The sequence below is a fragment of the Carassius auratus genome, chromosome 4 (genome assembly GCF_003368295.1).
Source record: "Carassius auratus strain Wakin chromosome 4, ASM336829v1, whole genome shotgun sequence".
NCBI lineage: Eukaryota > Metazoa > Chordata > Actinopteri > Cypriniformes > Cyprinidae > Carassius > Carassius auratus.
In genome coordinates, this window is record NC_039246.1 from 2,922,565 (window position 1) to 2,946,653 (window position 24,089).

General features: G+C 37.4%; 1 protein-coding gene across 2 annotated transcripts; it reads right to left on the reverse strand.

Annotated features, from left to right (window-relative positions):
- Nucleotides 1-265: 265 nt before the first annotated feature.
- Nucleotides 266-23,302, reverse strand: LOC113067173 (membrane-spanning 4-domains subfamily A member 4A-like). Of its 2 annotated transcripts, XM_026239468.1 has the most exons (8): nt 23,217-23,302; nt 15,062-15,230; nt 12,377-12,487; nt 12,211-12,279; nt 6,677-6,814; nt 3,526-3,642; nt 835-891; nt 266-705 (listed from the first exon to the last, which is right to left on the reverse strand). In XM_026239468.1, the coding sequence occupies exons 2-8, from the start codon at nt 15,203-15,205 to the stop codon at nt 631-633; spliced, it is 711 nt and encodes a 236-aa protein (XP_026095253.1). In that variant the 5' UTR covers nt 15,206-15,230; nt 23,217-23,302; the 3' UTR covers nt 266-630. The 2 variants fall into 2 exon arrangements, with proteins under 2 accessions (XP_026095253.1, XP_026095262.1); XM_026239477.1 differs by lacking the exon at nt 12,211-12,279.
- Between the last annotated feature and the right edge of the window lie 787 nt (nt 23,303-24,089).

The following is a 24,089-nucleotide window of genomic DNA, read 5'->3' on the forward strand; positions in this document are numbered from 1 at the left end:
GATATAATGGATGTTGGGAAAACAGATGTGTTTCATGAAAGCATCACACACACAATGGCAGAACCACAACCCATACACAAAGAAAACATATTGTCTTAAATATTAAAAATCAATATATAAAATTGTATTGTTGATTACTTAATACATTGTAATGTATGTCCTCAATAACATTCTTTGGAATATCTAGATATATATGTGATAAAATGATACTCTGTGTATGTGCACACACATAATGATGCCATGAATTTAACCAGACATCTGATCATCTTAAAGTCCAAAACTTTTATTTATATTTTCAGTACAGTTTTCTTTTATACATCACAGATATTTTCTTATACTGAATGTGTAACTATCCAAACATTAAAGTGAGAGAAAGGTTTGCGTTCAGCTATATGATGTGAACTTAAGCATTAATTTTTTAAATTGAAATCGAGTGTTTTAATAAAGCTATTACATGTACAATTATGATGCAGTATATATGTTGAAAAACATAAGATGAAAATAACAATATATAAAAATCTATATATATTAATATATAATATATATATTATTTAATATATTGCATTACATTTTTCTAATACATTCCCACATATATTTTGTTTCATAAGGTAACAGCCCACTTATTCATATTTATTTGGATTCACTGTATTGTGGAGGAGTGTCTGCAGACTGGTGATGAATGGAAGAGCTGCTGGCTACAGGTGTCTGCAAAAAAACAACAACAACACACGCACACACACACACACACACACACACATATATATATATATATATATTCTTTTTACTACTATTTTACTCAAAGTCCAGCTAGACTGGGGATCAGGCTTTTCTTACCTCTGAGCTGTTATGATCATGGAAACGTATTAAATCAGAGGACTGCACAAACTGCACCTATGGTTTAAAAATAAAACACATATAATGGTTAATTCCTTTTTACTGTGAGATGCCATAAATGTAAAATCCAACACACAAGAAGACCTAATCCTGATGAGTCTGGACAATCAAACACAAAGACCTGAACTAACGTCGTGGGGATAATGAGACACAAACACCTAAACATAATGATGAAATCTGAGATGAAATGTCACATCCAAAGCATTATTCAGATGGTAATTGTTTCTCAGGGGGATGTTAGTGATTTTCACCATTTACAGGGGGTAGTCGGTGATTTAATTGCCATCCAAATCCAGGATGTCAGTATTTTTCTCACACCACCCCTGTAAAAATCCCGCCCGAATTACCTAGTCTACTGTTGTTTGACAAACAGCAAGGTTGTGTTGTAATTTAATTGCCGTCCGAATCCACATCTCTAGTTTACAAGAAGAAATCGATTCGACATTCAGTGCTTAACCCCTTTTTGAGCACACTTGAACACCATAAGGTACGTTAACTGTTGTACTTTGGTGTAATTTGCATACATATTTATTTCCTAAATGCTGGAAAGTATTTAAAAGAACAATCCTTCATAACTGCTCACAGCAACTGGGAGCAGAAAGAGAAGAAAAGCACGCATTTAAAATGGGTCTTTATTATGACGGCAGCAGGTTTGCAATACAGTTTTAAAATGTGTATTATTAACAGATATATAGCCTATATAACGATATCATGTATAATTATATACAACTATAGCATGTCTTTTTCAAAAGGAGATTTAAATAATCAAATAATAATACATAATGTTTGAAGGGGACACAAATAATACAGCCAAAATTGTACTTGTGAGGACAGATATGAGCAGATAGCATGGAGACCATGTTTAAATATGAGTTTGGCTCATAGGTTCACCATGCAGTCATATTATAATTACTGAATTATTTTGCGTCCTCCACATAGTATTTTAGGTTATGTCTGGGACCAAGGATGTCTCTTATTTAGATATTCAACCAGAGCAAGCCCACCACTTTAGCCTAATATCAGTTCATGCATGTGTTAGTTGTAGTGAGTGACAAGCTACGGTATTAACTGGTAACCTTACATGCTCATAGAAAAACACATCGGATTTCATAATTTTTTGTAATGACTAATTTATTATGCATTTATTTTATTATGCATTTTAGCATCGTCTGTATTAAAGAGACTTGACAGCCTAATTTACTTACACATAACTACTAAGGAACTTTGCTCTCTCGTATTGGACTCGTTTTTATCAGTGAGGTAAAGGGAGAAAGCAGGCAGTGGACCGAACCACTGTGAGGCAAGGGAGGGGGGACTTAAAACATTTCTGAACTTGAAACACTTTTTTGCTTTTATATTGTTTTACTACTTACACAATTATTTTAATTATATGTACATTATATTATTTACAATACAGAGTCGCTTGTAATGATATTTTTAGGGGGCATCCTAGAGATCAAGGGCCAGTTGCACCAGCTGGACGCAAATAAATATTTCACATCTTTAAGTCCATTCATTTTGTAGAAAACCTGCCATCCAATAATCACAATGAGTTTTGTGTGAGTTTTTACCTTAGTCAGAAATAAATGATCAGCTTTCAAATTCTGTCAATTTTATCACAAAATACAAACTATACATTTTTTTTTAGCCACAGAAAAGACGTCAGTAAAACACATGAACAATGTCACGTAAAGTCACATTTACCTCAGGAAAAACATTCATTGTACATAAACTTGATAGTCAGCTAGAAAAAATATCTCTAGAGAGAAGCATTGTATTACATTCATTATATTTTACTTAACCTGTCGCCTTCAGTTTTAATGTTTTCTTTATACATATTAAACATTATTACGGTCATGTTTACAGAGCTGAAAGGACAGCATGGAAGCTCTTTCATGTCACAGCACAGTGATTGGATGATAAGAGTTCGTTCTCATGAATAATACTGAGAAAAGATCAGAAATCTGATGCGTACTCTCCAGCCACGGTCGCTAATCACTGCTCCAGATTACACATCTACGTCACTTTTGTGTGCTGAGCTCACTTACATAAATTCAAACATTTCTGTGGACAGGACAATATAACTCAATAACTTTACAAGTTAAGAACTTGTGTGTTTGAACATTTGAGATTAAAGAACTTTAATAAATATTTGTATTGTAACATAGTGTTTGTTCTTGTAAAGCGTGAACTCAAGTTTCAACAGCCTTAAAATTAATTACCGTATTTTCCGGACTATAAGTCACACTTTTTTTCATAGTTTGGCTGGTCCTGCAACTTATAGTCAGGTGCGACTTATTTATCCAAATTAATTTGACATGAACCAAGAGAAAACATTACCGTCTCCAGCCACGAGAGGGCGCTCTATGCTGTTCATTGCTCCTGTAGTCTACACTGAAGACATAGAGCGCCCTCTCGCGGCTCTAGACGGTAATGTTTTCTCTTGGTTCTAAATGGATGCGACTTATATATGTTTTTTTCCTCGTCATGACATATTTTTTGAACTGATGGCACTTATACTTAGGTGTGACTTATAGTCCAAAAAATATGGTATATCCATTTTATATACATATCAGTTCAATTAACACGCACACACAAATACAAAGTTTCCTGATTTGGCTCATTACTCACCAGAGCAGGAGAACTGTAGGCACTGGCTTTACAGGCAAATGCTGACAGACAGATGGAGATGATAAACTCGAGCACAGCAAATAATATTAATACACCTCTGATTCCATAGAAGAGAGTCTGAGAGAAAAATCAAAATTAGCAAATAATCCAAGATCATTTCTACCCAGCTAACAAAACAATATCTCCAGGACGTCCCCTAAATGGCCTCTGCGAACGTCCCCCGGACGTCAGCGTGTAGGGTCTGCTTAACGTCGAGCGGACATTCACGAAGACATCCTCCGGTCATTCACGGGATGTTCACAGGACTTGCAGCGGCCATTCGGGACGTTTGAGTCTTTAAATCCTCTAAATGTCATTTTATTGTACTTTAAGGCTAATCAAAGACAACAGACAGGTTGTATGAAGCAAAATAAGTTTATTTTAATTGAACAATTGTACAGTTGCAGTGCTCTTTTCGTGTGTGTGTGTGTGTGTGTGTGTGTGTCCATGTGTCTCTGGTTGTCAGCTGTGGTTAGTTGATGGCATTTCTTCCCATTGTCTTCTACCCTAAAACAAGAAAATGAACACATTCAGTAGTGTTATGACTTTATATGTCTAGGACTATTGTTTATACATTGACAAAAGATTTGTAAAGACTGTTGACAGTTTGGATTTAGACCAAGTGGTCCGAAATTTAGCGGACATATGCCTTTTTGCCGCATATAGGCAGAAATACAGTGTATTTTTACCATATGGAAATTAAATATTTAAGTTCAATATCTGCCAGTATTATATATGTTTAATAATTTCAGCTTCACAAGCTAATATTAGCTTAGAAAGTGTTCACATAGCCTAACCTCAGCAGCCGCGTGGGACAACTTCAGTAAAGGTTTAAAAAGGTAAACTTCATCTAATGTAAGCATTAGGAGATAAACAGTAGTTACGGTAGCTATAATGTCTAATAATATAAAATAATAAATACCGAAAACTCAAGGCAGTGTCTGAGAAAATCATCACTGGATGAACGTTAACTGTCATTAGCCTGAGCGTTGCCATTGATATATGCCACGTGCCCTAAGTGACGTCATTCGTTCATGTGCTCAACTGATTGACTGCTTGGATCCAATCTTCAGTGTGGCTATATTACTTTTTTATTAGAGCTCCATGTAGTATAACAGCCCTAAATGCAATAACTAAAATAATGTATTTCCTAAATAACTTTTCTTGTCTGCTTACTAACAGTTTATACAGTACAAGTTTATTTATATAGCACAAATAAACCATTTAATACGTAAATGAAAACAATTAAATTATTTGTCTTACCTGTGTTATTTTCCACTTTCTATTCTTCATGTTTTCCTTGGCTGCATTCATCACTCTAGAACATCCTGGGATCTAACCTTATTTTCTTCATTCATGCATGAACCTAATTGAAGCTATATGTTCAATTATATTATTGAAAGGCATCATGATTTTGATGATTAAATGCTGAAAACAGACCCCTGATTTAATGACAAATGAAAATTATTAATTTAACATTAACTTTATTTTACAATGTATTCAAATCTTTATGGTAAAGAGAAATAATATCAATCTGCAAATAAAAAAAATATATATTTTTTTTTGCATTCTGTTATTACTTTTTTTTTATGATTTTGTTTTAGGCAATGAAACCCTTTAAAATCCAATATGAGTTTATATTTTAGTTTAATTCTGTCAACTCTCTTTGTCTGAGTCTGAGGTGTCAGGTCCAGTGTTGGGAAGGTTACTTTGGAAATGTTATAGGTTACTGATTAAGAATTACCTTATTTAAAATCTAATATGTAGTGTAACTGTTTCAGTGACTTTATTCAAGTAATGTAACTGATTACATTTTATTGTTTTTAAATGTTAATTATATCAATTTAATTATTTTAAAGCAGGCAGGGTTAAAGTTACAGTGGTACTCAACACTGATTACTGTCAGACTTTCAGAATCCTTCTTCACTTGAATTAAGATTATGATAATTTAATTGTAAATTACAACCACCTCAAAATAGGACTTTAGCATCTCTTTTTACTTTGCAGTCTTTTTGAAGTTAAATACAAATTTAAAATCATAAGATATAGTTTAATATCTATAATACTGTTTTTGGAATCAAATCTTTGCATAGCTATGACAGGAAACACTGGCATCTAACAATGCCTTGGAATAAAGGCAGTTAATCTAAAAAAAAAAAAAAAAAAAAAAAAATTCCATAAACCAAAATAGCAAATAAAACTGTTATGGAATAAACATGTCATAATCTGTGTCTTCAACTCCAGAAACATTGGTGTCTCATATTTTAAATATGTATATGTGTGAATATATTCAGAAGTAACTTCCTTTGTGAACATTTTAAAGTAACTAATTTAATAACACTTTTTTTCTCAGTAACTGTAACAGATTACAGTTACATTAATTTTGCTATTAAATTATGTAATTTAGTTACATGTAACTAGTTACTGCCCAACACTGGTCAGGTCTGATGATAAGGGATAACGGACTGGATTGTTCAAGTGTTCAAGAATGGAAATGGCAGATGAGGGACGAAACTGGGACGTTCGCACACTGGCTCGGACAAATGTCCTCTGAACGTCCAAAAGAGGACCAAACACGGATGTCCTCTGAATGTCCGCCAGCAAACGTTATAAATCGGACATACTGCAGACCTAAGCGGATGTTCGGAACGTCCGGGGGACGTCCCCTGTTTGCAGGGTACTCACACTTGTACAACCAAAGCTCAGCAATCATTTAAAGAATCTACCATCATTTAAATAATTTTGTGTCTGAAAGGGAAACTCTTACAAATGCATGCATGCAGGAACATTAGCCCTGAAATAACTGCCCTTTAGTAAATGTTGACAGAAGTTTTTAACACCAAATGAGGGTTTGCACTGGCACAAGCTGTTAGTAAATCTGGCCCTGATATGTCAAACTAGACTGAGTTTACAATTAACGTATAATTTCAATGACTTCTTTTACTATAAATGATCTATAAACTACTTTTGAAATGCTTGATAAAAACAGTGAACAGAAGAGTGCAGATAAAGGCTTGTGTACTGACCAGACACTAATCTTACTGTGAATATTAAATATTTCCATTTTGACACAATTTGATGTTAATTGTGAATATGAAAGTTGATAACATACCTTATACATTGCCCCTGAAGGACAGAAAGAATCACTGCAGTAATAGTATCGCCTTATAAGAAAATCTAGTGAAAGTAAAATAATGGCAATGCCTGCGGTTATCGTACTGAAAATGTTCATTCCCAGTGAAGCATTCACCTATAGGCAGAAAAAGCACACAAAACAGATTAAAAAATTAGCAAGAATTTTAAAACATTGTGTTAGCATTTTAATGTACATAGATCAAAGACGAAATGTGTTTCAAGCACTAAAAACATAAAATTGTAATACAGCTTTAAATTTAGTTTCTCCCCATACATTAGTATGTGTCCTCTTTAACTTTATATTTTGCTAAACAAAAAATAATGACTATCATGCATTTTATAGTACAATTTACAGAAGACACCCACTAAAATGTCATTCAGTTTAACAATATTCTGAACCATATTTTAAACATCAATAATTTGATGACATTATAAGAGACAATATTTAAGCATCATAGTGCATGCCTCATACCAATTAACTTTAATTTAAAGTATAAATAAATCTTTATACTTTGCTAATATCCTTCAAACCACTAGGTTTTACCCATTTGTCAGCAAGAAGTTTTTGTAGGGAAGTGAATGTCTAGGTTTTACCCATTTGTCAGCAAGAAGTTTTTGTAGGGAAGTGAATGTCATTTAAAATATAATAAACTTTAGTATGATCACATATTCTTTTTAGTAATTTAATCAGTAAAGGTCAGGACAAGTATTGTTTAATTTTTACATAAATATATATGTTATGCTGAATGCTGGATGACCATAGTTTGTTAGAGATAATAGTGCCATTGCTCCTGCAGCACCACACAGTCTTTAGGGTGCCATCTGATGATGTCACAGACTGCTGCATGACTATCAGTTTTTATATCATTTCAGAATGGCTTCTTGTTCCTGTTACACTGAACGACCTCTGGCAAACTGCATTTTCGGCACAAAAGTGTCCTGGTAATTTCATAACTTTAAAAGTATAGTGTTGCTGTAGCTCAAGCGGTAGAGCATTGTGTTAACAAGCACAAGGTTGGGGGTTCAATTCCCCGGGAACACATGATAGGTAAAAATTGATAGCCTGAATGCTCTGTAAGTCGCTTTTGATAAAAGCGTCTGCTAAATGAATACATTTAATTTAATTTAATTTAAAAAAACAATAAGACATAGTCCATTTGATATAACGCAGCCAACACTTATTTGTAAATGCCAAGACAACAGATGTATTTTCTAACTTGGAATTTAACGTTTATTTCAAGATGTAATGGTTAAATCAAAGTCCAGACCATTACACTGAATGACAATTTTTCACTTTGGAACACCACATAGAAAAGTAATAAAACATAAAAAAAAAAAAGTGTGATAAAACTGTAGTTTTGACACATCTTGACGTTATTAGTTAGAAATTTGATTGGCTGGTAGTGGCCATGTTTTGATATAATTATTTTCATGTGAAGATTCATATTCATTTTCAACTTTGCCAATCCTACATTTACAGTGTTGACTGTTGAGCCTCCTACGGGTGGAACTTTGATGCAATTTGGCATGAATTCTCAAAATATTCGGAGTATATACCAGCCAATATTGGTGCTTACTCCGCCTTCACTGCCCTTGATGGTGGAGTGGCCAAGGGATATGCTGGGATTCCCCCAGTGGAGTGCTCTGTTGTGATGCAACTGTGTCCTCAGAGCACCTCTGCTCGCTCTCCAGGCGATGGAGGTTACTGCACGCTCCTTGGGTCAGGTGATGTCCACCTTGGTGGTCCAGGAGCGCCACCTATGGCTAAACCTGATCAGGCTTGGCTACACGATTCAGTTCGCCCAGGTGAGCAAGGATGCTCCTTTCATGCATGCAGAGTTTGCGACCCTGCTGGCAAAGGGCACGATAGACCTGTCCCTCCAGCCGACATGAAGTCCGGCTTTTCAGCCCTTACTTCATAGTACCCAAGAAAACAGGTGGGTTATGGCCAATCCTGGACTTGCGTGCCTTGAACCGAGCTCTTCACAGACTTCCGTTCAAGATGCTAACGCCCAAGCGCATTTTTGAATGCATTCGTCTATTGGATTGGTTTGCAGCAATCAACCTGAAGGTAGCATACTTTCATGTCTCCATTCTTCCTTGACACAGAACGTTACTTCGGTTTGCTTTCGAGCTAAAGGCATCAGTACAGATTTGCAGTTATACCGCTTGAGTTGCTCCATATGAATCCTCTTCAGCACTGGCTTCACGAATCTGAGTCCCAAGATGGGCATGGAAACAGGGCACACTCCAAATGACATTCTGGCCTGCCTCCAAACCTTCACCTCGTGGTTGGACCACTCATTTCTACGGGCTGGCGTTCCCCTAGAACCAGTGTCCAGACATGTTGTGTCAACAGATGCCTCTGCCACGGGCTGGGGTGCAAGGTGTAACGGGCATGTTGCGTATGGTGTCTGGCAAGAAAATTCCCAGTGCTAGTTGTTTTACTCCCTGACCGAGGGCACCCTTGGCACAGACGCTCTGGCACACAGCTAGCCGCTGGGCCTGCGCAAGTATGCGTTTCCCCCAGTGAGCCTTCTTGCACCAAAATTATGCAAGATCACGGAGGACGAGAAGCAGGTTCTCATGGTTGTGCCATTTTGCCCTTGCCGGACCTGGTTCCCCAAACTTGTACTCCTCGCAACAGCCCTTCCCTGGCCAATTCCTCTGAGGAAAGACCTTCTTTCTCAGAAAGGGGGCACCCTTTGGCACCGGTGTCCCAATCTTTGGAACCTACATTTGTGGGTTCTGGACGGGACACGGAAGGTTTAGGTACCTTGCCACCTCAGTTGGTAGCTACCATCACATCGGCTAGAGTCTTGACTACCAGACCTGCCTATAGTTTGAAGTGGAACCTCTTTGTTACCTGGTGTTCTTCACGTCGTGAAGACCCCTGGAGATGTCCGATCCGGTTGGTGCTTTCCTTTCTTCAGGAAGGGCTGGAACGAAGGCTTTCTCCTTCCACCCTGAAGGTCTATGTGGCTGCCATTTCGGGTCACCATGACCCTGTTGATAGTAAGTCTCTTGGGAAGCAGTCTGGTCATCAGGTTCCTGAAAGGGACCAGGAGGCTCAATCAGCATAGCCCTCATCAAGTTCCCTCTTGGGACATCGCAGTTGTTCTATCGGCACTGTAGAGGGTTCCCTTCGAACCCTTGCTCTCAGTAGAGCTAAAGTTTTTATCATTGAAGACTGCTCTTGATGGCTTTGGCTTTGGTTAAGAGGGTCGGGGAACTGCAGGCATTTTCAGTTTACGAAGCCTGTCTGGAATTCAGGCCGGCCAATTCAAAGTTTCCACCACTCCTTTTAGAGATAAGGTGGTGAACTTGCAAGCGCTGCCCCCGGAGGAGGCAGACCCAGCCCTGGCTCTGTCCAGTACGTGTGCTCCACACTTATGTAGACAGAGCTCAGTCTATCAGGACCTCAGACCAGCTCTTTGTTACGGAGCCCAGCAGAAGGGAAAGGCTGCCCCCAAGCAGAGGTTATCCCACTGGATTGTGGATGCTGTTATCCTAGCTTATCAGGCTCAAGAACTGCCATGCCCCTAGGGGTGAGAGCTCACTCAACTAGGAGTGTAGCCTCCTCCTGGGCGCTGGCCCATGGTGCCTTGCTAACAGACATCTGTAAAGCTCCCTCCTTAAGGGAATGAGGGTTACATATGTAATCTAAACGTTCCCTCCTGTGACCTAGTGTCTCCCTCGTGTTGAATGTGTTCTTTGATTTCAGGTGTTCCCTTTTTAATTTCCATGGTTTTTAATTAATTACTCCACCTGTTTCAGTTCTTACTGATTACTTTCCCTGTGTTTATTAGCCCTGTGTTTTCCTGAGTCTAGCATCTAGTTTTAACCATCAATCCCTGTGTGTTACATGCATGTTCCCCATGTATTTGTAAATAAAGTCTGATTGTTCTGGATTCACCCACGTCTCCTCACAGTAGGTGCACCATGACAAAAGACTAGACCTACAAAAGTATGCGGCACCCTTTCTCCCCGTTTTGAAAGTGTTTTTTTTCCCTGCTATCTCCACATGACCATGGAAGTAGCCACTCTGTTCTCTGCCCTAGCCCACAGAGATCTCCCTTTCGTTGAGTATGCCCGGGAATTCTGTGGCTCACCGAGGTGACACCGTTGGACGATGCCACCATCAACTCGCTGTTCCGGATTGGGGGGAAATTACTACCGTCCCGTTCACCTCCCAGACACCACAGGGCTAAGTTGAAGGGAAGGGATCCTCCGGTGTCTGGAGAGCATCTGGCCCTAATCTAGAACCAGCCCGCCGGGCGCTCTTATATCACGTCCGCCTGTTGCTTCAAAGCCAAGCCCATCGGCCACCCTACTCTCAGGCCCGTCGTCCGCTCCAATGTCAGCTCCAGTCCCTGAGCCTGCTCCAGTGTAGGGATGTGCTGGTATCAAATTTTCATGTTGTGATTAATTGCGAATACTATTGAAATGTAGGTTAATAAAAAAAAAGTGTTGTCATAATACAGTATAACAGGTCTACGAGGAACACTATTTCTGTATCCACTATTTTTTTTAAATTGGGCTCAAACTGTCACAGTGTCTGGGTTGTGTTCCCTGGGTTTCCACTATATGTCCTCCTTTCCCACGGTGTCTGTCACTTCATGAACTGTCTGTTCCCTTATTTGGTCACCTTCCTCCTTGTTGGGGTTAATTCATTATTCCCCACCTGTCTCCAGTTCCCTCATTACCTTCTGTGTATTTATACCCGGTCTGTCTGAGTATGAGTCACGGAGTCCTTGTCTTATGTTTAATGCTATTCCGTAGTCTTGCTCTTGCCATGTGTTCTTGTCTGTTTTCATGTTTATTGGATACTCTGGTTTTGACCCTGCCTGGACTGTTTACCCCTTTGGATTACCCCTTAATAAATATCATACCCGCACTTGGATCTCTCTGTGTATTCCTGTATCACCGATCGTGACACAACCAGTTGAGTTTTACCGTTTTCTAATCCATTCAGCTGATCTTCGGGTCTGGCAGTAGCACTTTTTGCTTAGCTTAGCATTGATCATTGAATCTGATTAGACCATTGGCATCTTGCTCAAAAATGACCAAAGAGTTTTGATATTTTTCCTTTATAAAACTTGACTCTTCTGTAGTTACATTGTGTACTAAGACTGACGGAAAATGAAAAGTTGTGATTTTTCTATGGCTCAAATTTCTAGGAACTACATTCTCATTCGGGCGTAATAATCAAGGAATTTTGCTGCCATACATGCCATACTGGGGACTATTTTCAGGTGCTGCATAATATAATTGCGCCTGCTGTACTCATGGTACGGCATGTACGGCAGCAAAGGCCTCCAGAGTGGTCATTAATTGTGGGTGTTGCATTCAGGATGTGAAGATCAAACTGTGAATTATGGTCATTGATACACAAAAGACGAGAATAAATCAGTATAAACCAGTCTAGGAAAACAGTAAAAACACAACAGAACACTATTTCTGTACTTCCAGCTTGTGCTTAGACCCCAAAAATAAGGGTTGTGTACATACCAAACAAAATCTGGAGGGAGAATTAATTTTGTTTTCTGCAGCAATGCAGAGTGAGCCTGCGGTAATGTACTGAGAAGAGAGATTAAGGACAAAATTGAGGCTTGCACTGGAATATTTAGCTTGTATTATAAAAGACAGAAAACGTAATTGTATCATTGATTCTTACGATGAGAGATCCCCAGAAAGGAATACCACTATAGACAAAGTCGGTTTCAGCATAAACTGTAGACACAATGCCAAACAGCGAAGTCATCACACCGATCATTATCTGGACCATCTGTGACAAAAAGAACGCAGAAAGTGTGAGTAGCATGACAGTCTTTCATAAAGCGGAACAATATAAAATATACAATATACAATATGGCTGCTGTAGTTATGGACTTAAGATTGCACTAGAAAAATATCCCCCAAAATATATTTTGCAAGTTTGGAATTAGCATTGTATGAATGTCATTGTATTTGCAGATGTGCAAGATTGGATTACTTTAAATTATTTATCTTCTCTGTGACTGATCCACTGTAAACTTTACTATTTAACTCTGTAATTGATTAACCTGATCTTATAATGGTGCCCTTCCTGCACTGCCACCAAGACAATGAGTCACATTCTTCAGTAAATATTGTGTATATTTTATTAAAGGAATATTTCACCCAAAAATGAACATTTGATGTTTATCTTTTCCGTTGCAGTCTGTCAGTCTTATAATTTAAGTGGATGGGAATCACTGCTTTGAGAGTCATAAAAAATACACAAATTAAACCCTGCAGCTTGTGATGATACACTGATGTGTGAAGACACAAAACGATCGGTCTGTGCAAGAAAATTAGTAGTATTTATATTGTTTTTTACCTCTGATTTTCACCTTAATGTCTGAACTGTTCTGAGCGTGTTCGCGTCCTCTTCTTCAACTGGAGCATGACGCATATAAGTCTGCGATCTGCAGTAAAGCAAGAAGAAGACGCCTCATGCACAATGTATCATCATGAGCTGAAGGGTTTAATTTGATTTTGTTTGTGCATATTTTCTCTCTCTCAAAGCCGTGATTCCCATCCACTTAAATTACAGGAATGACAGACTGCAACAGTTTGAGTTAAAAGTCTCTGTTTGTGTTCAACTGTAGAAACAAAGTCACGTACATCTTGGATGCCCTGGGGTTAAGCAGATAAACATCAAATTTTTGGGTGAACTATTCCTTAAATGTGTGCACCGCTCCTTGTTTAGAATTTATTCATAATGAAATACACAAATAAAAAATATGTATATGTGACCCTGGGCCACAAAACCAGTGTAAAAAATTTTGAAATTGAGATTTATAAATCACATGAAAGCTGAATAAATAAGCTTTACATTGATGTATGGTTTGTTAGAATGTGTCAATATTTGGCTGAGATATTACTATTTGAAAATATGGAATCTGACAGTACAAAAAAATCTAAATATTGAGAAAATCACCTTTAAAAATATCCAAATTAAGTTCTTAGCTATGTATGTTAATAATCAAAAATTAAGTTATGATATATATACAGTAGGAAATCTACTTAATTATCTTCATGGAACATGATCTGTATTTAATATCCTAATGATTTTTGGTGTAAAAGAAAAATCGATAATTTTGACCCTTACAAAGTATTTTTGGCTATTGCTACAAATATAGTCCAGCGACTTGAGACTGGTTTTGTGGTCCAGGGGTCATGCTACAGAAAGTTTCTTATCTTAGGTCTTAACTTAAGATGTGATAGGTTAAATTAGGATTTTTCAGAAATACGTATTACAGAAGCAAATCTTAACTTGATTTGAGATTCTTATCCTATCTCACAAAACTGTCTTTTATCTCTAATTAAGAATCTTAAATTACATTATCAAGCTCGACAATCCACTCGCAGGTCTGTTACCAAGCAACCAACACTACGCTAGCTGCTGATGAGGTAAACAAATTAATAGAAGCTACTTCACTTTGAAAATTGCCTTTTGCGAAAAAAAATGTAATGCATTAGTCACTTGCACTATACTACCAGTAAGGCTCCATGACGCTTTGTTGGTCTCTGTAATGCTGGTTGCAGTTCCTGTAACAACTGTAATAAGTTGCGTGGCAGTCTGTAGTTACTTATGAGTTTTTTGCCATCCAAATGTAACACATCTTCAGGGTACTCCAAGAGTCTTTCTACCAGTATATCTCTGTTCTTCATTTTCAAGTATTGAAGTCGCGACATTCCAAGGTATATTATCCCTGGATAACAACCAGTAAAAGCTTATAATACGGGCTCATCTGGGTAACAGCAGTCGGTGCTGTACTCTTGCTTGAACTATTTTTTTTCTTGGTGGAAACTTTGTGTATGTTTCGCTATTAAAGTATTAAAACTTGATTCAAAATGGTGTACACTTGTTTAATTATGTCATCCTGATATCTCAGTACTCACTCTCGTTTCATACAAACCCAGCTGCTGCCATTTTGCTACGGTTGTTTTGTACGCAGTGATGGATTATATGAGAACTAACAAACTGGTAAGGTTTAAAAACATTTTTGTCTTAATTCTTTTATTGCCTTAATTATTTTGTGGTGAAATGTTGTGTGGTTTGACTGCACTGTTTCCCTTAAATGTCCGTCTAGTTTGAACTTGCCGCTTGCTCACAACTGCTGTCTTCACGGAAGCTTTGCATTCAAATATTTCAACTCAAATCAATATTTTGCATCTAATTATTTACTTATGTGGCAAGTAATAAGTGTAATAAGTGGGATAATATTCATCCATCCCCCTCTTCGCATCGGGGCCCGATCACCCTGTCAGGGTTTATTCTGCGAGAACAACCAGCTGGATGTACATTATCCCTTACTTATGAGACATTTCTCACCCCAAGGGCTTTCGGTTCTCCTTTCAGAAATTTCTGAAGTCCTTGAAGAGGTGAAGCTCCCGTCGTCCCAGGTGCTGTTTGTGTTGCTGGTTGCAGCTGAATGATGAGTGTTGAAGAGTTCATGGGTATGACAGGTTGAGACATTCTGGTTTCTCAATCTCAAACTGACCTGTACAGAATCATAGTAAATCAAAACATGAACAATATTATTTTAAAATAGCTCATGTTTAATTTGATCTACATCATTTACTGTAAGGCAATTAACAGATGCTCTTTTCAAAGACATTTATAAATTACATTCATAAATACCATTTGATTTGGGCCAATTTCCCCCTCTGGCTATTTTCCTGGTTGCATTCGCACCGGCAGCAGGAACTCTATAGCAGCCAATAACGACGTCTTTATTTGCTTCATTTACAAACATCAACAACCGGTGAATTAAGGACACCGTGATCTTAGCTGTGTTTTTGTTGTGTGTCATGGGTTTCATGATAACGCAAATTGAATGTAAACGCACAATTTATGAGACAGAAAATGTTGTCCCTTAGCCCAACTTTTTGCTCTTTCAATGACAACTTGCAGTGTTACAGATAATCAAAGCTAAGAAAAAGAACACTTTGCTACAGACAACTGTTAAATGCCGTTCTCACTGTTTTCCATGTTCGTGGAGTAAATATGTTTACATGGTTACATATTATGTTTATATATATATATATATATATATATATATATATATATATATATATATACATATATATACACACACACACACACACATATATATATATATATATATATATATACACACACACACACACACACACACACACACACATATATATATATATATATATATATATATATATATATATATATATATATATATATGTATGTGTTTTTCCACGACTGAATTCTGTCTAGGGCCTTCAGAATCAACAGTGTGGATCCGTCTGTAGTTTAAAAACAATGACAATGAAACTGTTGCTTTAACCAATCAGATTTTGAGTTGGCAGCACCAGGGCCATCTAGCAGGCGTACGATAATGTCAGCATTTTCTCCTTCTTTGATTGGATGGTCAGAGAGTGCAATAGTCAGGGCAAGCAAACTGCATCACTGTAAACTAGGGCTGCAATCAGTTGTATTGTATTGTATTGCACAATCGATCGGACCAACCACAAAAAGTTTTGAAAATGAAAATAGGGAATCGATTTTAACCAAATATGTACACTATTCATTTAAAAAGAATTAAACAATTCAAAAAATAGATGTAACAAAACTCAAAAACAAGCAGAAAAAGAAAATAAAGAATTCCGAAAGTGCAGTTTGCATTGCAAAAGCTAGATATAAAATACCAGCAATTTTACGCGCCTACAAGACCCAGTGACGTTAAAGCGACCTCTCTGCGTTCACACCACATGCGAATATAGCATCTGGCGCGAATGATTTCAATGTTAAGTCAATGTTAAGATGCGTTTATGCGTGTCTGGAGGTCTGGAGGTCTCGCGGAGCGGTAGACGCGAATTCGCCTCATTCACGCATCTAGTTACAGGAGATTCTGAGTTATGAAAAGGACCATTGCAAACTGACAGACCTTGCACAGCTGTACCTGAGTGTCCCTGGCAGTGGTGTCAAAAGTATTGGCATTCATTACTCAAGTAGAAGTATAGATACTAGGGTTTAAAAAGACTTTTGTAGAAGTTGAAGTATCAACTCAAGCTTTTTACTCAAGTAAAAGTGTAAAAGTACTGGTTTAAAAAACTACTTAAAGTATAAAAGTAAAAGTAATGTAAGGGAAAAAATGCCATTAAGAACAAAAGCTTGGGCCGTGCCACAGGGGCCTATAGTACACTACCCCACCTCCTCAAAAAAACATTTTTCTAAAGGCCATAATGACTATAATGTTATATTAAAATGTTCATGTTGAAAAATTTGGGATGCACTAGGCTACCTGTTTCAGCCGCATATATGCCCATTGAAAATGAACGCACTTTAGTACAATGCAAATATATTAAAGAGCTAGAGATATGATGACTAGTTGCGAATAAGTATTGTTATGGTGCAAAAAGTCAAACTTCAGAGGCATGTAATCAATAACCTTTAATGGAATGAAAATGTACATCCAAGCTTAGCTGCAGGAATCTGTGAGGGCAATGGACAAGAACATTGGTGCAGGCTTAGTAACAATTACCCTTGTATAGTTGTACAATAAACATTATAGTGCTGTCAAAATTAATGATTAATCCAAGTGATTTATCAAAAACGAAAAATAACTCATAATCCTGATACCTTCTTGATTGATAGCTTCCTGTATTCGCTACATACGTCTGCTATGTCCAGCGTTCAGGGGGGGAACGAGTTACAAAGTTGGTAGGGCCTAGTTATCACAACATTGTCAATCGCGTCAACAATCACAAACGATAATTTATTAAAACGTCTCGCTACAGCAACTACCTACAGTAGCTTAATTTGTGGAGGAGGAAGAGAAAACACCCATTTGGTAAATGAGCCAGTGAGAAATAATAACTTTTAAGTAGGGTCCAGTGCCTTTTCAATACTTTTAAAAGGTACCGGCGCCTAAACAGTGCCTGAACCGATACTTTAAAAAAAGAACCTCAACAAAACTATGTATAACTTTAAAGAACATTACAAATAGTTAAAATAAATCCATCGATTTCACCTTGGATGCTCTCATTTCCCAAAATGTGCTTCCCTTAATCTAAGGCTAATAAATGTATTTCACAATGGTCATTATTTAATACAAAACCACACATAATATTTCTACTGTATATCTGTCACTCACTCTGATATTTAGTTAAAATGAGTGCTGTCTGTCACTGTCTTTAATCAGTTCTGTGAATTACTGTATGGTCATTCTTTATAAAATAGCAACGTTTTTAAAATACGGTACTGTGCAAAAGTCTTATGGAAAAGAAAAAATTGTATTTTCACCCCAAAAAAAGGGTTTTAAGCCAGTTATTTATATCCTTTGCTGTATTGTGTCCGTAGGAAATATCAGTTTGCCATTAATTTTAATAATAATCTAGTGCGATTTTGAATGAACAAGCAGTTTGACAACGGCAAAATGAATGTTTGGAAATGTAAACTGATATTTTCTACTGACACACTACAGCAAAATATATAAATAGCCCAACACCATTCTTTTAAGTGAAAATACTAACATGCCTAAGACTTTTTCACAATAGCTAGTGTATGTATAAAGTACTTATGAATAAGTTTAATTAAAGTATGTGTTCGTTCATATGTGTTAAGGGCTAGATTGTCGCTGGAGGAAACGGCTGTGGTGTGATGAGTGGTGACAAGCGAAAACTTTACAGTAGATGAGAAAGCGACTGCTTCTTCGTGACCTTTTGTAAACTGTATTTATGACAAAGAACTGCACAGATACGGATATTCTAACAATCTATCGATAAACACACACCTTGTGTCCTCTGTCTCTGTTTGAGCTCACGCTGCTGCGCCGCGGTCTGTGGATTGAAGAGCGCGCTGAAAGACGGGAGGAGACCGGTCTGACGCCGGTTTCATATGAACTTTAAGGGGAGAAATATATTTTTTGATGAACCCAAAACTGGCTACTCCTTGCTGGAGTGTGAGGTGATTTGTGTCATGTGCAGGTGCGATGGATCGCGTACAGATCAATAGGGTGTCGGAATGGTATCTGTTTATACTTCTCATCCAACCACAATCAAATTCACTCCATCCGGGTGGCGCGATTTATCTGGATACGTTTTTTTTTTTTTTTTTTTTAGAATGATGACAAGCCGGAATGAAAACAAGCCCAAATTAAATGAATAAAGCAGTAACGAGGCTATTTTTAAAATGTAAGGAGTAGAAAGTACAGATACTTGCGTGAAAATGTAAGGAGTAAAAGTAAAAAGTCGGCTGAAAAATAATTACTCAAGTAAAGTATAGATACCCAAAATTTCTACTTAAGTACAGTAACGAAGTATTTGTACTTCGTTACTTGACACCTCTGGTCCCTGGGACATCAGTGCGGTCGGAGCACGTCTTCTCAACAGCTGGACACAGTAAATAAAAAATGCTCTTCTCTGGACCCCGAAATGTTGTTCGACTTGTTTTCCTGTCCAATAAATTTGTAATGGTCCTAGCCTTTTGGTGCATTTCCTTATGCCTGCCCAGTGCCGCCTAGCCTAAATGTCGTTTACGTTCAGTAAAAAAACACACATGGCCTGTTCTCAAGTCCATTTAAAGTTTAATTTTTTTGAACAGTTGTTTGAAATGGATTAAATCATTATTTAAAATAATCTTGGAGATTGAATTGCCTAAATCATAAATGCAGCCGGGTTGAAGCCTGCAGTGATGTTTTTTTTTGTTATGGCAGCGGTCCACTCTGCATATAAATTTTTTTGAGAATGTTGCACTCCTGTTGCTGTTCTGCACGAAACTTCATGCCAATAAATAAGAAATATTGCTGACTTGTGCTTTCCAGCGCTCTCTTTGGATTCGTCTGTTATTTGACTTTGAAAAAGGAAAGGTTTTTTTTAGACATGGAAAATCGATTTTATGATCGATTCAATGAACACTTATGTCTTAAAAATCGAAAATGGTTTTTTTCACAAAAGTGACAGCCCTACTGTAAACCATTTTTTATTTCAGTATTATTACTGTTTTCTTAGGTTTCTTGCTGTATACACTGTGTACAGTGTTATTTTAGATTTTCTGTGATTTGTGGAAAAATATTCACCTACTGTAAATCTAAATACAATGGTACTAAATGACAGAGAAAAATCATCACACACTTCCTCGGAACCGGCTCTGTGAAAGACTCGTAAAGATGAAAAACCATTAGAGTATGGTATGTTACGTTTCATTTTTGACTTTATTTTATTGCTGTATGTGTTGTAATCTGATGTTATCTGCACGATTTAAAGCTACGTTTAAGTTTGCGTAGGAATATGTAAGGAGCGCTCAGTTTCAGTGTCAAGCTGTAGCTATTAACTGGTCTTTTTCCTTGCGGCCACAGCGCAGACCGCCGGGAGGCTCATGAAGATGAGAGTCCTGGAGGTATGTTACATTGGCAGGTATACTTTTGTAATGAGTAATCCACTGAAGGCAAGCGTAGAAGAACCTCAATGCAGTTTATTTACAGAAATGATAATCCAAACATCCAAACAATAATCCCAACACTGAACAAAGACTTGACCAGATTTGACTTGGCATGAAACAGACAGGACTCACCGACAATAAGTACATAACGTCAATACAAGACAAGGCACAAAATACAAAAACATGAAAACTTATACAGACAATGATGGTCACATGACAAGAACAAACCAATGGAAACAAGACACATGACTAAGAAAACCAATCGGGACATGACACAAGGAACAAGAGGAACCAATCGTATGAAGACAAGAGGCCAAGCAAAGCATGACACAAACAATAACAAAATAAAAGACATGAAAACATGAACATGAAACAAAACAGACATTACAACGTTAAAACGTGTATACACCTTTCTTCGTAATCTTGTATGAATTATTTTAAATTATATCAACTTTAAAACACATGTAATCACCTTATTTGTTTTACACCAATTTTATTTGAAAGATATAAATAGATTTGAGTTAATAAAGATGTGGAAGAACATCAGGATGATGTGCATTACGAAGGTGTGGCCACTGTTGTGTTAATTTGGTTTCTTGCTTTAGTTTTGGCATTCATTCTCACTACATGAAATAACTGTCTGTTATGCAATGCACTGTTATACTGCATTTCTGAATAATATTTATGGTTTCTATAACCGTGGTGTCAATATGAAGGTATTAATAGGTGGACATATACACACAAACACTCACACACACACACACACGTTTGTTTTTGTGAAAAGTGTGTTCATCCCATAGGTGTAATGGTTTTTATACTGTAGAAACTGTATATTCTATCGCCATTCACCAACCCTACACCGAACCCTAACCCTCACAGGAAACTTTGTGCATTTTTACTTTCTCAAAAAAACTCATTCTGTATGATTTATAAGCGTTTTGAAAAATGGGGACATGGGTTATGTCCTCATAAGTCACCCTCTCCTTGTAATACCTGTGTCATACCCATGTCATTATACAGAGTTGTGTCCTGATATGTCACAAAAACATGCCCACATATATATGTATAGTTAGATGTACTGTAAGAATATGTATAATAGGTCTCTTAACTCCTAATTAATGTCCTATTTAAAAATAAAAAAAAAGTAACGTGACAATTCAGCCAAGTATGGTGGCCAATCCTCAGAATTTGTGCTCTGCATTTAACCCATCTGAAGTGCACACACACAGAGCAGTGAACACACACACTGTGAACACACATCCGGAGCAGTGGGCATCATTTATGCTGTGGCGCTCTTGAAGGTGGCGAGAGAGCTGTACATGCACTCGCCCACCTACAATTCCTGCTCGAACTCACAACCTTTCAATTGCAAGTCCGACTCGCTAACCATTAGGCCATACTTATATTTGGTTTGATCCTTGATGTAACTAAATGATTTTCAAGGGGTCATACGATGCTGCTAAAAAGAACATTATTTTGTGTGTTTGGTGTAATGAAATGTGTTTTTTAACCTTACACCACATAAACACATTATTTTCTACATACTGCACATTATTTTTCTCCTCTATGCCCCACCTTCTGAAACGGGCAATTTTCACAAAGCTCATCATTCTGAAAAGTGAGGTGTGCCTTGATTGGCCAGCTGTCAGTGCATTGTGATTGGCTGAATGCCTCAAGCGTGTGACAGGCGGCTTGAGTTACATATTGTGATGACTTGTCCGTCCGGAGCGACGAAACATGAACATAAAACCCATTATAAATGTGATATAAACATGATTTCTAGGTGTGTTCTCTTTTGGAAGGCCAAACGAAGTAGTTTCGCTTTCTCAACGAAACACCGTCACACACCGCGGACTTGAGTGAGCAGAGGTGCATTCTACGAAGCAGTAACCACATGTGACGACCCTGGGCTGGACTCCACCTCATTCACGGTGAAAGCCGATTCAGCGATCCACAGTGCAAAGTTGATGTGTTTCCTCAGCAACCAGCACGGATCAGCTCCAGGTATGACGAAGAGGATATTGTCCTCTTCTGGAATTTCAATCAAAGTAGTTTCACTTTCACTGTGAAACACACAGCGTGTATACGACATGGTAGTGGCGGCAACAACAATACTACAATGAGAATAAAAAGTACGCCTTCTTTCTTTGCATGAACATCTGGGTGGCGCTATGCAAATCTTCCCTCATAGTGACATAGAGATCTGGGGTTGTGTTAGATCAAGCTGTTTCAGGAGGGCGTGGACGGGTCTCAGTTTTATAAAGAATATATTTTTGGATTTGAGACTTTAGTCTTTGCAGCTTTACAGATCTCCATAGAATGGAATAGAATAAAACAAACTGAATTTTTTAAACTGAGATCTGCAAGCTGAATATTTAGGGAAAGATGTTATAGAGTTTTCACTCCACTACATCTATGTATGACTGTAATTGTTTTGTTACATCATCCATTATTTCCAGCACTTAATCAAGCCTCTCTGATTTAAAACACGAGGGTGATTTATTTCACGTGTCATTGTATTCACAAATTCACCATCTCTAACTCTGTGTCGTCACCAACTCCCGAGCATTTAGTTGTTTCACCATCAAATGGCTTTTCCAACTCATTTTTTGCATTTCATGATGCAACTTTCCTGTGAGGAACATTGTTCAGGGGAAAACCCGAGATTGAGCAAGACTTCTGTCCACTGTAGAGAGAGAACTGGAAACTGTTTGTGCTGCCAACAAGTGTCACTGAGACAATACATGTTATTAACATGATAAGAAACACCAGTTTGCAATATCAAGGAGCAAAACAAGCTGTTTTGTAAAGTTGTAAATAGCAGAATGACATACATTAGCCTACATTTACAAATGACCCGCCCAATCTAACGGGTAAAAGAAGGTGAATAGAGAAATTTCTCTCCATAACTTCATTTACTGTCTACTATATTGACTTTTTACATTTTATGATAAACGTAAGCCATTCATTAGTTAAACCTCACAATAAACTCGACTAAAATAGCAAACACAGATCAAACACATAGGTAATATGACAGCATCATATTATGAGAAGAACATTCTGGACTCACCGATAAATAAGACAGAAGTTGTAAGCTTTGGTTCACAGTGTTCAGAAATGGGTCTTTCTCAGTGGCGTAGTCTAGATAACTTTGAAGAAGTGGGTGGGACAGGAGGAGTGTGTGGGCATGTTTTTGTGACATATCAGGACACAACTCTGTATAATGACATGGGTATGACACAGGTATTACAAGGAGAGGGTGGCTTATGAGAACATAACCCATGTCCCCATTTTTCAAAACGCTTATAAATCATACAGAATGAGTTTTTTTGAGAAAGTAAAAATGCACAAAGTTTCCTGTGAGGGTTAGGGTTAGGTGTAGGGTTGGTGAAGGGCCATAGAATATACAGTTTCTACAGTATAAAAACCATTACACCTATGGGATGTCCCCACTTTTCACAAAAACAAACGAGTGTGTGTGTGTGTGTGTTTGCTTTAATAAAATGTATTATAAGGTCCGAGATTACTAATGCCAGTGAATAAATACATAGATAAGCCATAAACACTCGTGTTCCCAAACAGTTTAGTGTGTAAAGCGTTCATGTGCTGAGGAGTGGGACATGTCCCACCCGTTAATTACGACATGAGCTTATCACAGGACAAACTCAAACGTTTAGATTTGATTTACAAGACTGAGATTGGTTATTATTGGTTGATATATATATATATATATATATATATATATATATATATATATATATATATATATATATATATAGCGGTGGGCATAGATTAATTTTTTTTAAATCTAGATTAATCTCATTGTTATCTAGGAATTAATCTAGATCAAAATGGCTCATTTGAATTCTGCTGAAGGCATTCAGAATATGTGTTCTACCTAAATAAAATAATGACTAAAAGTAACGTTAGATCTTTGGGAACT